General features: G+C 36.6%; 1 protein-coding gene across 4 annotated transcripts in view; it reads left to right on the top strand.

The window, feature by feature from the left end:
- Nucleotides 1-16753, top strand: part of LRP2 (LDL receptor related protein 2) — a 118807-nt gene that overhangs the window by 12815 nt on the left and 89239 nt on the right. For all 4 annotated transcript variants that reach the window (XM_010406826.4, XM_019290235.3, XM_019290234.3 and 1 more), the window contains exons 2-7: nucleotides 3516-3623; nucleotides 5617-5739; nucleotides 8171-8287; nucleotides 15769-15879; nucleotides 16001-16114; nucleotides 16591-16707. In XM_010406826.4, the coding sequence (XP_010405128.3) occupies nucleotides 3516-3623; nucleotides 5617-5739; nucleotides 8171-8287; nucleotides 15769-15879; nucleotides 16001-16114; nucleotides 16591-16707 (690 nt within the window). The remainder of the gene's footprint in view (nucleotides 1-3515; nucleotides 3624-5616; nucleotides 5740-8170; nucleotides 8288-15768; nucleotides 15880-16000; nucleotides 16115-16590; nucleotides 16708-16753) is intronic.

Raw genomic sequence — 16753 nt, 5'->3', positions numbered from 1 at the left:
GCAAATTCTGAATCTTAAACATCCACTGAGAGTCTCTTACAAGAGAATCCCAGACACAGAGAACAATGTAAAGTCCAGTGACAAAGTTAGGATGAAGCCCCAAGATAGTAAGTCTAACAAGAACAACAAGAACTTTAGAAATAGCACTTTGGTCTACATTTTTTCCAGTGATGCTTCTGATCTTTGCTTTGCATTCAGTATTAGACTGGTTTATATTAAAGACAATATAATATATTTGTTATTTCTTTGGTGTTTTCGTGAATATCAAGCATTAGAAGCAGATTTTACCTTTCAAAATTATTTTTGTTAATGCCCAGAGATTCTTTTTTTTATATATATGTTCTGTTGTGATTCCTAAGGTCTGCTGTGCATTTTTTTAGCCCATAATTTAGTAGTGCTTCAATCACAGTCAGAAGACTAAAACTGAATTATAGTAATGGTAGAGCAACACCAAAAATTCAATCTTTTCTGAAAACTGAACTTTCAGAAGTCACCCAAATTCTGTTCTATTAACAAATTTTAAGCATGAAGTTAAGGCTGATTACTTTATTGTTTGTTTTTAAACTCAGTGGTTATTTCCTTCAGGAATCTTGCTAATAGGATTCTGTTTACCTCAAAAAAGTGCCTGGTTTTATCAGTATTTGTCAGAGTAAATCTGAATTTCTACGGAAATTAGCTTATTAGTATTAATGATTATTGAGCCACCTTACCATTAAAAAAACCCCACAAAAATTTATTGAAAGGAAAACCTTCCGTAAAATTACTAATGACTAATTCTTCAGTGAATTGAGGCTTCAAATAGTATCAATAAACAAGCTTATACTCCTTGTTTTCTGACAGTTCCTGCTCTTGCTGAAGCCCAGGTGCTGCAGGCTCACATTGCATAGAATATACCAAATCTGGTTATTGCTGACATGGTTATTTTTCTTTCATTCTGGATATTTCTCCTGGGTATTTGTAGCAGTAACTTTGTAATCATGCATTTTTCCCCTGATTACTTTCTCCTTTATCAAAGTTAGAATTGTTTTTGCTCACAGAAGAAACACAAGCTTCTTAGAATCTTTGTGAGAAGTGCCTTTGATACTGCAGATCACTTTTACTTCTTTCATATTACTGATTTTCGAAGATTGTTTTTTTAATGAATTTACACAATTATCAGCTAGGTGATTTTCTTTGTTCTAAAGAAGATATAGAACAGTGATAATTGAAGTATTAGTCTTTCATAATACTTGTAGGTGTTTCAGAGCTCTTTGCCTTCAGTTGTAAATAAGCACGGCAGATAACATTGTAAAGCTTAATGCCATAATTAAATGAACGATAACAGGTCTGCTGAAGAATTGTATAAATGGACATTGATACGGTGCTTACTGTATGTAGGTGTGAGCATCTTAAATTATAATTCTGAAAAGTATTATAGAGTGTAGCAGAACTGTGTGGCTTGCAGGTTCTCTGTTAACATTCAGTTACCATTTCTGATACTGTACAAAGACTGCTGTGTTTATACTGTTTTTTAAAAAGTTAATCAGTGTTATCACCTCATTTTAATCACTATAAGGGTACATTTTAATGATAAGAACTTAGTACAAGATCGCCAAAATAAATTGTTGTACATAGTGCTTGAATTTTTTTTAGCTAGTTATTATTTAGAAATAATATACAAATTGCTCATATTGCCTGTTTATAAGCATGTTTCATTAAAAATCCTAATCATGTGGATGCAGATTTAATCCTATATTGTAACTTCTTTTTTTAAGTAAGTGACTGAATATTTTTGAATAGCAATAATGTACTAAATACACAAGGAGATTCAGTTTTTGTTTTGCATAGTAATTGCAATTGATAAATGGTGGGTTATATGTTGTGTTTTTAGAGCTTTAACTGCTAATCTCATATGAAAATGTTGCTTTGTAGGGCAAAATTCAGGGAGAGGGCCTGGGATTCCAGAGTGAACTTGTACATTCCTTCAGGGCATTTTTGCAAGGGAGGTTGTTGTGTTTTAAAGGTAGTTGATAAGAGACCTGCACCACCAACCCCAGACCTGCACCACCAACCACCATCATGCATTAGTCTATAGAAGGTATTTGGGTGAACATACTCCTGTACCACTCCGTACCACCATTTATCCAAGTGAAATTTTTGACCATTTGCAGGATACATTATAAATCAGGGTGTCACTACCAGACAATCAGATTTGAACATTCCTTGCATAAAGTAGCTTGCCTATATCCCTAAGGAATACATCACTTAACTGTGTTTATGTGACAGTGTTGATATGCCTGGTTTTACATGAAAGTTAGGTAGCATGTTATTTATGTCATTATGAATTCACGAAGTAGGTGGTTGTGCTTTATGTATACTGAGGTTATCTTCTCTGGACAAATCATTCAGAATAATTGAAAGATGCAATTTTATCATATGGTTATTAATTAAATCAAGAAACAGGATTTTCTTTCCTTCAGAGTTGGACTTTGCTACTACCTCACGTTTTTTCAGTGTTCCCCTCTCTGAGGTGCTGACAACAGATTAACATGAAACAGAGCTCTGTTGAACCTAATTATGTTGTAGCTCATTGTTTTGAGGATCTATAAAACTGTTCACTCCCTTTTTATGAGGCTGTAGTCACAACGAAAGGCCATAAACAGTGCCTTTTCTCTTTCCTACGGACGGGGGATTTCATTAGTTGACTCTAATAAAGGCCTGATCCAGCTGTATTTACACCTGGGAATGAATGCTTCTTTATCAGGTCTTAATCCTTAGTAGATCAAGCAGGAGAGAATGACAGCAGGATAGCTTTTGATCAGCCATAAATATCTGAAAGCTTAATTTCTTTTAAAATTATTTGCTATTCAAATCTTGACTCAAGACATGCTTTCCTGTACTTCAGAGGAAATATTTTAAGTATGAGGGCATTATTAAAAAACAAAACAAAACTGAGATCTTTCTATACTTTCAAGCAGTTACCACTGAAACAAGATTTCTGCATCAGCTAAGGAGATTATTATTGTATGTTTTTAAATCCTCATAGACTTTGGAGAGTACTAATGTTTAGCACGCTAAGCCCCTGGAAATAATGTGGAAAGTGATGGCCTACCTTTATTTAAAATCTATACTGCTTGGGAATTTACAATTGATACATTCCTGCTAAATAGGTTTCTGTAGTGTATGTACTCTAGACTTGTTTGTGTTATTTTTCCTTTTTTATAATTCTTTTTGTTTTGTTTGTATAATAGTACAAATACTAAAATTATTGGAATTTTCTAGCAATTTATTTGGAAATGTCCTGTAATATTTGAAGGTGGTTCTTCGCTTTTTTTTTTATTTGTTTGACTGGGTATAGAGAGCTCTTTATATATATATACTTTTTAATGTTTTTTGTATTATCTTTTGTATTATTTTTTGTATTATTTTCTCTCCATGCTGCAAGGTGATGGATAAACTAGAGTTGTTGATGAATTTCACTGTCTGTTTTTATGTGCTTGCACTGCTAAGCTGCTTGTTTCCCTGTTTTACCACAGGATGTGAGCGGGGACAGTTTCGCTGTGGCAATGGTCGCTGTATTCCTGCAGACTGGAGGTGTGATGGGGCAAGAGACTGCTCAGATGATACAGATGAAGCTGGCTGCCGTAAGTGAAACAAATAAAGAGCAACTCCTTTGTAATACAAGAAATTAGGAGATTCCAATATGCACCACTGTACCTATGGTACAAGAATGAGTATTGAATTGGGAGAAAACTATTAGTAGTCATGACATACTGCAGAATCTATTTGAGTCATATTCCATGAGCTCATTTGCTTTGGTAGATGGAAAATCAAGTAGAGCTCAGCTTCTAACATGACTTTAAACTTTTCTTAAAAATCTGACTGTCCAATAATGCAGTTTCATATTATGACTAATGTTCTAAGTACATGTAAAAATGTATTGTATTCTATTACTGCAGTAATCCTGAACATTGGATGTATATACAGCTGCCACTAGTATCACCTGTGCTCCAAATCTTTGGATTTTTCAGACCCTGGACAACTAACTGTATCTAATGTGCCCAAAGTAGGGTCATGCTTAATTGTCTAGAGTTGATTTTAATTGTCTAGAGTTGATTGTGCTGTGTCAGCAGCTGACGAACAACCATTTTATTCATATGAACTGTAATATCCATGCACAAAGATTTTCTCAAGCTGAATGGAAAAGATGTGAAAATGAAGAATTTCTCTCCACAGTCTGTTTTCAGGAACTTGCCTGTATTTTACCTTCTTAGTTCTAGTGTTCTTTGAGGTCTTGTGGATTGGTGCAATTATCAGCCCACTTACAGGTTAGGCCAATTTTTGCCCCTCAGCTGATAGGTAGTGAGAAAGAATAATTTATATCTGTTCTTTTCACACTGTATTATTTCTTTGCTGCTTTACCCATGTAATAACTGGAGGCCATTGACATAGCTTGACAGTCTGATTTGTTGCTTGGCACTTTAGTTAGCTCCAAAAACTAGTGTAGTGCTGGGTGAAGAATGTCTTTAAATGGGCAAAACAAAATGGTGTTGTCCCATTGCAATAATGAAAATTAAGCTTCATTTTTTTGAGTTAATTGTCCTTTGAAAACAATATGTTAATATGCTATAGGTAGTGGAGCACATCAGTGCCTAGCAAGATAGTTTTAAACAGTATAAAACTGGTCTGAGGTTAAAATCATGCTAAAGAATTATTCTTTGGATCTTGAAGCAGGACTTAAAAGAGTATGCATGAAATACATGTCTGTAGTATGTGATCAATTTTATCTCTCTGATTAGTTTACTACTGATGTTATTTTGTACTTTTCAACTCTAAATCTACAAATTGTTTTAATTTTCTCCCTCAATGCTTTGGTTACATTGGTAGCTGTGCTTGCATATCATCCTGTGAGCACAAAGTGTTTCAAGTTAACCTTGTATTTCTGCAACGACATAATCCTGAGAACAGAGATGGTCAAGACCAGGGTCCTGTTTAGTGGGCTGTGTTGTACTAGTGGTTCTTCCAGGGGTATTAACTGTGGATGGAGTAAGCTGTGACACAGTTTCAGACAATTATTTTGATCTTTCTCTTTGACGGCTCCCTGTTTGTCTATTTGAAGAGTACAGAGTGGATCTGGAACAATATTCAGATTGTTCTGATCTGACCCTCACTTTTGCCTCATGAATTCACAGGTAAAAATTATGAGCTTGTTTTGGGAGACCATGTTCTTACAAGGGATAAAGCACCTGAGGTGGATTGAGAGCAATTGAACAGACCCCCTGTGAGACTAGGGAAGCTAGTGTGACTCTACACATAAGTGAAAAAAAGGGGCTCTGCCAGCGGGCAGTTCAGAACCTGAAAATTTCTTGGGATCTGCCTTCTAGAGGACCTTGTGTCTCCAGGGGAGGATATAAAGCTGAAGATTCTATGCAGGAGTTTACTAAGCTGAATTTTGCCTTTAAGCATCCTTTTGCTGGTCCAATTTCCCCTCTGTTAAATGCTTCATATGCTTCATGGAAGTTACAATTCATTAACACATGAACCTTAGACCTTCTTTTCCCTTATGCAATTATTTTCTTTGAAAACACTTTCACAGATGTCTGTGAAATGACAATCTTTTTTCATTGCTTACACTAGCACAACCTACCTGTGAGGGAAATCAGTTTCAGTGTCAGACTGATGGTGAATGTATTCCACAGTCATGGGTTTGTGATGATGAAGAGGACTGCGAAGATGGCTCAGATGAGCATCAACAATGTCGTAAGTATTTTAACTTGCAGTGTTATACCAGCTTTTTGAAATAACATAATTTACATAACAGCATATTGAGAACATACAGAAACAAGCCTGTAAGTACTGAGGTCTCTCAAAAGTGTTTCTAGAAATGAAATAATCTGAAGTCTGAAGTAGATAAAATACAGAAAATACGTCTAAAAAGATATCTCCGGGTCTTGAAATTTGAAAATTATTCATGTTTCCTTTAATTAAAAAGAGAAAAATATAAAGTGTGTACTAGTTTTATACTTGATACAAAATCTAGTAATTTCAAAAATGGTGAAGTTGACATAATACTATATCGGCTTTATTCATTGGCTAACAAAATTCACAGTGGCATCTCAGAACCATATATAACAAAATTTATTTCTTTCTAGATAACTCTGAAATTTGTTTGTATGAAAAACAGGAGGACTTATCAATGATCAGCAACCATTGATAAATATTCTTGTATGATTTTCATCAGTGTTATTTAGTAGCATTATTATTTAGAATTACCAGAGCTGTTCTTTCTCACATTCAGAGAGGAGAAATACCTATGGTCTTGCTATATGGTAAAAGTCTAGTCTTTAATTATCATTTGGACAACTTAAACTTAGAATATAATTCTGATTAGTGTTTCACTTTAAACATGCTAAACAGTGTATTATTCATGTTTGAGTTGCTGTTTTCAAACAAAGTGCTTAGTGTTCTCTCTACAGTTTAGATCAAGAAAATAATTTAACAGCCTAACTGCTACAGCCACGGGCTTTGCTCTTTTTTTAGTATTAATAGAGAAATAAAATATGTTACTCTGGCTTAGAATTTCATGACTAAGCATTTGAAGGGCTATAAGTACATGTCAGTGTTGAACAGTGAACTGAATGATTACTGCACCTAATTACATTCTCTGCATTATTGCATTAGACAGGAGAACAACTCTAGTGTTCTGAAGGATGTTTTTTCTGCCATTTCTAGTATTAAAATTTACTTTAAGTGATGAGGATAAGATCAATCTATTTTCATGTTGATTGTGTGTATAATTTTTTGATAACTTCTTTAAACTGAACAGCTCTGGAGCTACTCACCAATCCCTGGGGAGGTTAAAATATTTGTTTTGGAAAGATTTTGCTCACAGACTTGGTTTTTGTTTTTGTATCTTGATTCCATCCTCATCTACTGAGGATGGATAATTCTGAATGATGTTAACTGGCTTTTGCTCCCCTCGTCCTCTGAGAAGGTGTCAGCACAGCTGCTGGTTATATTTTAACTAAGGAATCTGTGAATACAAAATGCAAAATGAGCAACAGCTCTGGGTTTGACTTTTGAACTGGGTCACTGTAACATTGTTCACCATGTACTGGTTAATCATGAGTGTTAGTATCTACACAGTGGCACTGTGCTGCTGCCATTTTTGAGTCATCTCCTGGTATTTGTTCTTGTTCTTCTAAAAGGACTTTTTATCTCAGTGTTTGGGAAAGCTAGAGATTTTCCTCCTTGAAACGTTAAAAATTTTTCTTGGAAAAACTGGCTGACAGCTCTGGAAGTCATACATGCAGAAAGTTGATTTACTTTACTGTGTTGCTCTTGTTTTTCCTCATGACACTAATATCCCAGTAGCTGATCTTATTTTGGGAACACTGCTGACAGAAGAAGGCGTAGAGAGCCCCTGTAGAGCAGCAGATGACAAGATGCCAGTGTATAGACTGGGATGATGTTGAGATATAACATGCATTTGAAAGAAACAAATGTGCAGGTGGCAGAGGGAAGGAGAAGTTAGTCAGCTTGCCCTTCAGCCATATCTTCACAGATTCATATTAGTTTGCCTAAGAACTGAAAGTGTAATTTAGCTGTAGTGGAATCAAAGTGGAATTGAACAGTGGAATTGATGTGGTTGCTTTTTACTGACAGCTGTCAAGAGAAGAGACATAATCATTCTCAATCCTCCATATATAAAGTTATATATGCAAACTATTCCTGACACTTGAGGCCCTGGCTGTATTGGAAAGCAGTGCCTTGCCTCCAAATCTCTTGTGTTTACATTGTAACATTCTGGTTGACTGAATAACTTACAGTTACTGACAGATTTTGACCCAGTAAATAAAATAACAGAGAAAACTTTAAATCAGTGAGAATTGGTAATTTAATGTTTTAGGCAGAATAATTATAGGGAGGTAATGTTTAACCTAGAGGTCAATTCTTCTGTGGAGAAAAGCAGTGACCTTGCAGGCTACGGGAGCCCCCACAGAGCTATGCTATCTGCCGTGTGCTTGTCAAGTGTTCTTTAACCCCCTTGAGTACACCAAGATACAGGGGGAGAATGTGTTATACTGATATTTATGAGAAAGATGAAGTAGTTAAAGAGGAAGGAAAATATTTTTCCTCAAAAAAAGTGTTGGTTGGTAGGAAAGACTGATTGTGTGCCTGTTTGTTGCAGCGGGAAGGACATGCTCAAGCCAGCAGTTCACGTGTTCCAATGGACAGTGCATCCCAAGCGCGTACTGGTGCGATCGAGTGGAGGACTGCACTGATGGAACAGATGAAAGAGTCTGCCGTGAGTCTTAACTCCTAGCACGAGATCTGGTTTCATCTCAGCTCTCTGTGGCATTTTAATACATTTGTAAGATTAAAGGGCTTCTTGATAGACAGGATGACCACAATATGCTTTTTGTTGCAAGAGTTTAATTTCAGATTCTTCTGTGTATTAGAGCTGAAGTTCTGATACAGATCTGTTATCACAGCACTCGAGTGCAAACTGCCACTACAGGAACAGGTCATACTGTTTCTTGTTGTCTGAAAGATAATTAATATTGCACAGTAAAGAAGCAACCATGTTTAATTGGCTTATAGCTTTGGGACACTTGGAGCTAACTGCCAAATTCTTTCATATTCTTTTTGCATACTCCATATGAAATCAGTAGTAGTTATAACCTGTACAGAAAAGCAAAATTTTACTCCAGGTGACTTATTTGAGGAGATTTGGTCCTCTCAAAAGCATTTGTATTCTAGACTGCAGCTTCCTGTGGAGATGATTTAGTCATATTGTATTCAGACAAGTTGTTTACATTGTGCCAAAAAAATGCAGATGGACAAGTAGTTTTTTTCACTCTAACTTCCCCAGAGTTGAGGCTGCCTGTCTGGTGACAGTCTCCCTAGATTCTGGCCTAGGTTGAATACTGATGGAAAGGAAAGTTGGCCACAGAACAGAGGCCATGTTTTTCAGAAATATTTTTGTCTAATACCTACACAACAGTGTGTAACAGGCATGTCTGTTCATTGTTAGCCTTAAGGAAAAGCTTCACACATCCTGAGTGACATCTAACATAAAAGATGTTATTCCAGCTGTTAGAACATAGTGTGCCTTTGGGAAAAAGATCTAGCTGCAAACTTCACTTAGAACCAGACCCAAGGTGGGAGGTGGGGGAAGAGGCTAGGGTGGTAATGGATGGACGAAGAAGCAAGAAATAAAATATTGGTAATGGCTGCCCTTAGGGGAAAAAAGGGCATGTGCTGTGTAAAGGAAGACTACATGGTCAGCTGGCAGTGGAGTCCTAAGGATTATACTTAAAGCTCCTTTTTCAAGCTAGAAGCTGCTGTGATGTTTGAAAATTGAAGTACACATTTTATTTCAAGTTTAATATTTTCAGCTAGGTAAATTAAAAAGGCAGTTAGGAAAGGGCCCTCTAGATTCATTAACTGTAGCACTCTACTACTGTGGGGGAAACCCAGTCACTGCTGCATCAGCAAATAGGCTCCATGATTGTTGTGGGGGCAGCATGTTTAGCCCCAAGGAGAGGGACTGCCTCCTATCATTCAACAGCCTCTACTCTAGTTTATTAGAATAAGTGTTGACAGTCCCTCTAAGACAGAAGAATGACTGTGACTTGGAACCTTGAAAGTAGGTTGGACTAGTTTAAAGAAATGTGGCAGTGCTGAAGACAAGAGGATCCAAGAAAAATGTAATAACAAGACTCTTGAGGAAGGCTGGTTAATTTTATTGCCTTTTTGTCTTTGCAAGGCCTGGAACTTTCAACAGAAGCCATAAAATAAAATTTAAAGTTTGGTGATTTTATGTTTAACTGTATAGTACAGATTAGTGTAGGCAATTTTTGTAGCAGATTCTAAGACTTGCTTTGAATGTTCATTTTTCCCATGGTTTAGTGTATTACCTTTTCCACATTGTCTGATATAAATGTAAGAGGAATAGCACTATTTTGGCCTTTTCCCTTGTCACTAAGTTTCCCTTATTTAATTTGAACTGAAAGTTTTCATAAATAACAATGAAACATCCGTGAACAACCAAAGAATAAAACTATAATTGATTCTGGTGTTTCACGGAGCATAACAAAATGCAAATTTAGGTCCCTTTACTTATGCTTTGTGCTCACTCATCTTCCTGGAAACAGATTCAGATTGTAAAGAAGATAAAGTTTTATTTCCAAATAAGCTGCATTATTTAAGAGAGTAGTCAAATGCAAAATGTCACCATTATAAAGTAACTGTCTAATTAAACATGTAAAAAACCACAACAAAAGAATTCAGAGCCTTAGTCAATTTTATTGCTAATGGGATTAACAGCAAGGGAAAACTACCCATGCAAAGGCTAAGATAAACATCAGAACAATGTTTCAGCTACAGGTTATACAATTAGTGCACTGAAGCTGTTTCGATTTCATAAAATTGTGGCTTTTAATTTTCTTTAAATACACATATTGGACTGTTTTCTAGCTTTTTTTTTGAATAGTCAGCAGCTAGCAAATACTTTAAAACTTCAGAAACATAGAATGAAATGGCAGACCATTTGGCATAGCAAATGCTTTTTGGGAGTAGGTAGCCAACACTGGTGTAATTTTTCTGTGTTACATACTTTATTTCTTTCAGTTAAAGGTAGAATTCTCTCTTCTGCCTCAGCTTCATAGTTGAAAAATGAAAATCCCAGCCACGTCCATTTTGCTTTGCTGTGACAGAATAACCTTTCTGGATATTGCTCTGGCAGCTGAGTGCTACATGGAGGCTGTGAGGGAGAAAGGGGCAGTACTATATAAAGAAATGTTGTTTAAAGCTAGTGGACTGAGTGTGGGCCAAGAGACACTGTATTTTTGATTCTAATTTTGGTGTTGAGTTGCTGCCATAGGTCAGCTGCCTAACCTGTAAATTCCTGCCTCTTGTTTGCTATGCTCAATAGCTGCTGTGGTCAGGAAGTGGGCAGCCAGCTCTGGGATTAATTTGCGGAGACCAGGGTGAAAGTGAACAGAGATCAAGAACTGAAGAGATCATGAGGGAAGTAGTCCAAGAAAGAAGAAAAATACTGTAGTCAGAGACTAATATTCTGGATGTTGGACAAATGACATGTAGCAGCTATAGGACAAGGGAGAACTTCAGGCTGAGGAAATATCTCCACCAGGAAGAGTTTGGGACAAGGAAGTAGCAAAACTGGAGCAGTCTAAGGCAAGCAGCCAAAGACTAGAGTCTCAGGGATAAAAATCAGGAATTAAGGCCAGGAATGAGAGTCTGGTCTGTCTGCCAGATCTGAAAGCATCTCTGCTATGAACACTGCCTGGTATCATGTAGCTCAGAGAACTCTTGGGCTTGGAGTAAGTCTCCCTCCTGGTGTCGCTGGTAGGATGTGAGCTGTCTGGGCAATGGTCTGACCACTGTGAGGTGGTGACTCATGGCAGTGAGTCAAACACGTTTAATTAACTTTATTTCGTAAAATGTTTTCAAATGTTGCAATAAAAGACACTTGTTAGTAGGAAATTGCCTTTTTTTTTTCTTTTTTTTATTTCTCCTTCTTGTAACATGGGTGAGGGTTATGGAAGCTTATACGGCTGACCGTGTGACAGAAATCAGCTTGTGCCAAATCAAGTAGTAGTTGCAACTTTTTCCTGTTGCTGTTTTTGTATGGATTTATTTCCAGCTTGCAGAACAGAAGTGTTAGGCAGAGCACAAAATGATGTAGATTTCGCAATTCCTGTGACATAGATTTTAAGCATCTTCCACCTGTCCATTGAAAGAAGCCATTTAAATATATTTGCAACTGTTGCCCCAAAACAGTTACAAGGAGCAGGGTGCTTCATCTGTCATTTGTGCTGGTGTTTGCCAGTTATTTATATTTTGCAACTGAAGTGTTGGCATGCATCAGGAAGACAGATTGTGTAAAAGTATTTTGGCTAAGAAAATGCCTATGGGGAGGGGAGAGAAAGAAGAGCTCCCTTTCTTCCTGAGCATTGGAATGAACATAGGTGAAAAACATTCCCTGTTTTCACAAAGCTCATCTTATAGGAATTGTCATGACTATGGAAAAATTTCTTCTTTTTCGTTTTCTGTAAAATTAGCTACAGGTTCTTGGGAGGAAAAGGTAAAGGAAACAGTATTTATGTTGGAGGCTATTGACCATTCAAAACAAGGTGAAAGAAAACAGTATTTCTATTTTTTTCTGTCCCTTCACTTTTCTCTTAATGCTGTATTCATATTGTCTCCTTTCACTCTCTCTTGTACAGCAGTATTCCCAAACCTCCTTAGGTGTAAACTACCTACCTAGTTGTCCTTTTAACTGAGAACCTTATCCTTCCTTTTTTGCTCTTTCTAGTCCATTTATCACCAACCTGGAAAGAAAAAAAATTTCATTGCCTGGAAGAGAACCCCGGCAAGTCATTCACAGAGTACTGACACTTTTTCCATATGCCCCCTACAACAGAGGCAGTACGATCAATTTCTCTGATTGGTATCAGTTCTTGCACAGCTATGGGGTTTCATACTCAAATGCACTAACCTTGGATCTGGTGTGTACAGAGAAATCTTAGTTTAAATGAAAATTCAAATAAAAGCTAGGAAATGTTTATTTTACAAGCCCCAAATACAGTGACTGATGTAAGACCTTCCCACTTTTATTTAAAAATGTTGAGATACTTTGCAACTTTTTTTGCTGAAGAGCTTTTAATTAAGCTAGATTGTGCAGGTCTTTCAGTTTCGTGAGTTTATCCCATTCCTACTCTCTCACTACCAAGGTTCAGATTCTTCTTTTCCTTTTAAGAACTCCCCATTTGGTGATAGGAGTAGAAGAACTAACCTCATGGTTAATGTTTTCTAAATTTTGGAGAGAAAGAAAGGGAGTTTAAGTCCTGGGGTTTTTGCAATTGCAAGGATAGGCATTCCTTTGTTTTCAGATATCCTAGTATTGTTATGAAGTTCTGTTTTGGCTTCCTTCATGCTCTTAGCATTGAGCTTTCACAGAAGCCAGCGTTTCTTCCTTGGTTCTTTTACCTTTTCTAATTCTCCTCACATAAAACTAACCCAGCTACTGTGGAACTGTCCTGATGGCACAGATGCACCTGAACCATGCAGTTCATTGGTTGCAGCCTTTGGTGTAGCTCACAGCTTTGCCATTTTTCATGAGGCTCAGTTCTTAATGCCCCAAATAATTAAAACCAATTTATTAAAATAATGTGCTATAAGGTGCAAAGAGTACAATGTGCAATGCATAATGCAGTGAAAAATATCTTTCAGATCAGTGAGCAGGCTGCGATCAGAACTATAATTTACTAACTTCAAGGGATTGGAAATGAGATTACCTGTACAGAGTTAAAAAATTAAATTAATCTCCATCAGGCTTTTCAAAGAATGTTCTTACTTGTGCATGTACAATTAAAATAAAGAATCTGTACACCAGTTCTGAAAAAAGAATAAGAAAAAAAAAGTATTTGTTCACATTCTAGCAAAACACCAACTTAATCAGAATGTATATTTTGAAGTATCTTCAAAACATCTTTACTTATGGCTCTTCTTGGTATTTTTTTATAGTGATTTATATTTATACAAGACACTAGGCTTCATAATATAATAAAGATTTTGCTAGGCTGAGGGTATTTCCGGGCCTGCTGCTGGAGAGAAGACTTTGACAAAGTTTCCCTTTTTGTAAAGGGAGTTTAATATAAGCTTGAGAAAATCTTATTACTGGCTAGATCCTTAGTCTGCCTGGGCATTCTTGAAGAAACAGGCAGTACAAGGCAAAGGGTTCAATTGTTTATTTGTTTGACATCAGTCCACTGAAAACACTTTGGAACATCAATGGAGGTATTTCTGTGGGATATGAAGAAAAGTGAGGGAAATTACTAAATTGGAAATTTAATTAGGAAATTTCCAAATTAGGAAATTAATTAGGAAATTACTAAATTTACTACTTAAAATGGATAAAAACTATCCATTATAAATCCCATGGAAGCTTTTCTACTTCAGTGCATTTACAAGCACATATCTTGTATTCTTCTTTTTCTTCCATCTGCCCTACAATATTCATGGTATTCTTGTACTGCCATAGCTGTTTCTGCTGGGCCATAGAACTCCTGATGGCTCCTCCCTGTGATGCCTTCTCTGTTTTCAGACAGGGAAGAAGCATAATTCCAGAGTGAACATAAAACATGGCCCCAGGTCAGGCCTTTCTTTAGTCCTTTCTGTAGGCAGAGCTAACACTTCAGAAACAATGTTGTTTCCAGAGCATTATGAATTTTCTCTAAGCCTAACCAAAGCAAGAAAAGGGTGAGAAGCCTGCATTAGAAAGGTGTTTGTCTTGTTGAGAAGTGGGGCCAATGCTTAGGGCACGTGTTGGCATTGTCAGACTTTTGGAATGGAAGATGGGGAACTATGACTAAAAGCCACAAGTAGTAATGCTGTAGCTGGAACCCTGCTAATCTGCAACTGCTGTTCTTTGATTAGGCACACACTGTTCCTACGTGCAGGATACCACCTTATATTAACTGCAGTGAAAACAAATGAAATGGAAATGAATCAGCTGGGGAGATAATCTGGCTAGACTTGTGGTGGACATGAACACAGCTGCTTATCCTCTCATATTAATGATTTAACAGTTAAAATCATGTAAGCCTATTCCATGGATAATGGAAGTTTTGTGAGAATGTGATAATACACGGAACCGCAGAAACAAGGAAAACTGTTTGCCAGTGTCTGGGAAAATTGCAGGTTTCTGAGGTCTACTTGAAGCAATTTTATAACCCAAGTTTTGAATTCCAAGAGTATGAATGAAAATGTGCCTGAGACCCTTCTCTGTCTGTTTTATTAACTCCTAGAGAAGAAAAATGGGATAAGAATTCAAACTGAAAATCGAAAAGGTGCAAAATGTAACTTGGCTCTTCTGTGTCTTGAGTTCATTTATCTTCTATATAGAGACAAAGTTTCAATAAATCTCATTTCTAAAATTAACAATTATTTGCTTTCTTACTTGCCATTTGACTGAAAGGTGTAATTTTTGTCTACATGCCAATGAACTAAACTAGGAGCTCATGTTCTCCTACTCAACTCTAGCATGTGCGTATGCTTAATTTGTTGGATACTTCCACTGACCTCACTGACTGCTTGTATGCATAAGTATTCTCAGACTTCAATTTAAGTTGTTTGAAATAATCCCTTATATTTGCCTATATATTCATCTATATATGTAGAATATGCAAAACCTGAAAAATCATTACTTCTGCAGAATCTGTTTTCCTTCATGAAGGGGGGAGCAAGAAATAAAAACCAGAGGTTCTAACGCTGTTCATGGAACCTGGAAGTTTAATATTCTTGGCTTAATTGGAGCAAAACCATAAAAGCCTGATGTGTCTGAGTTTGAGAACTCATGGCATTTTAAGAGGACCTCGGAACTGTAAATTTCAGGAACTCCTTTGCTAACGAAACATTTTTATTAAGATCAGGGTACTTTAAAACTGAGGTACAAATAAATAAAACAAATATTCACTGCTTGCTCTCTTTTTGTGTTCCATTGTTTTCTATGATACTGTAAACTGTTTGGGTTGCAAATCTTTTTGGGGTGTGGGAAGGCATTTAATTTTTCTCTTGTTGCTCACAAGGTTTTGTAGCATCCATCTAGAGAATATTCTTGAATATTTGTTGGAGAATACAGTATACTGTATAAATGGATTACTAGTATAGGACTACTAGTAATGGAGTTTTTCCCTTTTTCCTTTAAATCAAGATATTCTGTTGACATTTGTGCTAATACTAAAGGATTTTTTATTTCAGACTACCCAAGATGTGAACAGTTATCATGTGCAAATGGAGCATGTTTTAATGCCAGCCAGCGATGTGATGGCAAAGTTGATTGCAGAGATTCTTCTGATGAAGCTAATTGCAGTAAGTCCCATGTGTGGAGTGATCCTAAACAAATTTGCTTTATAGAGCCTCTTTTGGAGTAAAACACTGTAGTTTTCTGACAGATTTTCTGTATGTGTTTCTGTGCTACAATCTCTTTCAGCACGTGGATGTACCAGTACGCAGTTTCAGTGTGCTAATGGAGAGTGCATCCCACGAGCCTTTATCTGTGACCATGATGATGACTGTGGAGATAGGAGTGATGAAAATTCTTGCAGTATGATGTTTCTCTTTTTTCCCCACCTTCTTTAACTGTTTTACTAAGACTTAGCTTAAGCAGATAGAAGGAAGCAGATTGTTTAGCTATACAGACATCAAAAGCTAATCATTGTTCTACAAGTACTCCTTTGTATAGAAAGATGAAAATTGCTATGCTACTTTGATAGACTTTTTTTTTGCTGCTAAGTTCCTGGGTACATGGTTACTATTCGAATTTGCTGGATTGAGTGACAGTTTGGTTCTTTATACATATAGATACACTTATGTTTTTGTCATCGTCTTAATTTCAGCATGAACCAAAGGTAATTCATATCTAAATGAGAAGAAACCAGCAGTGTTTGCAATATATACAAGACATGGAACTCCCTCAGTTTTTTAGGAGATGTAATAAATTATCATTTCTGAGACAATATTGCTATTTTTAACCTTTTAGCTGCTCAGAGCAATTAGATGTTCTCATGTTTCTTTCCATAGCTTATGCAACTTGCAGAGGCAACTTCTTCACTTGCCCGAGTGGCCGTTGCATTCATCAGAGCTGGATTTGCGATGGAGACGATGATTGTGAAGACAATGAAGATGAAAGAGGATGTGGTAAATACTACTGCTAACTTCCAATAGTATTTTCAGAGAAAGATGA

This window comes from Corvus cornix, chromosome 7 (genome assembly GCF_000738735.6).
Source record: "Corvus cornix cornix isolate S_Up_H32 chromosome 7, ASM73873v5, whole genome shotgun sequence".
NCBI lineage: Eukaryota > Metazoa > Chordata > Aves > Passeriformes > Corvidae > Corvus > Corvus cornix.
Note: the sequence above shows the minus strand (reverse complement) of the source record. Positions and strands in the feature narration are given on the sequence as shown.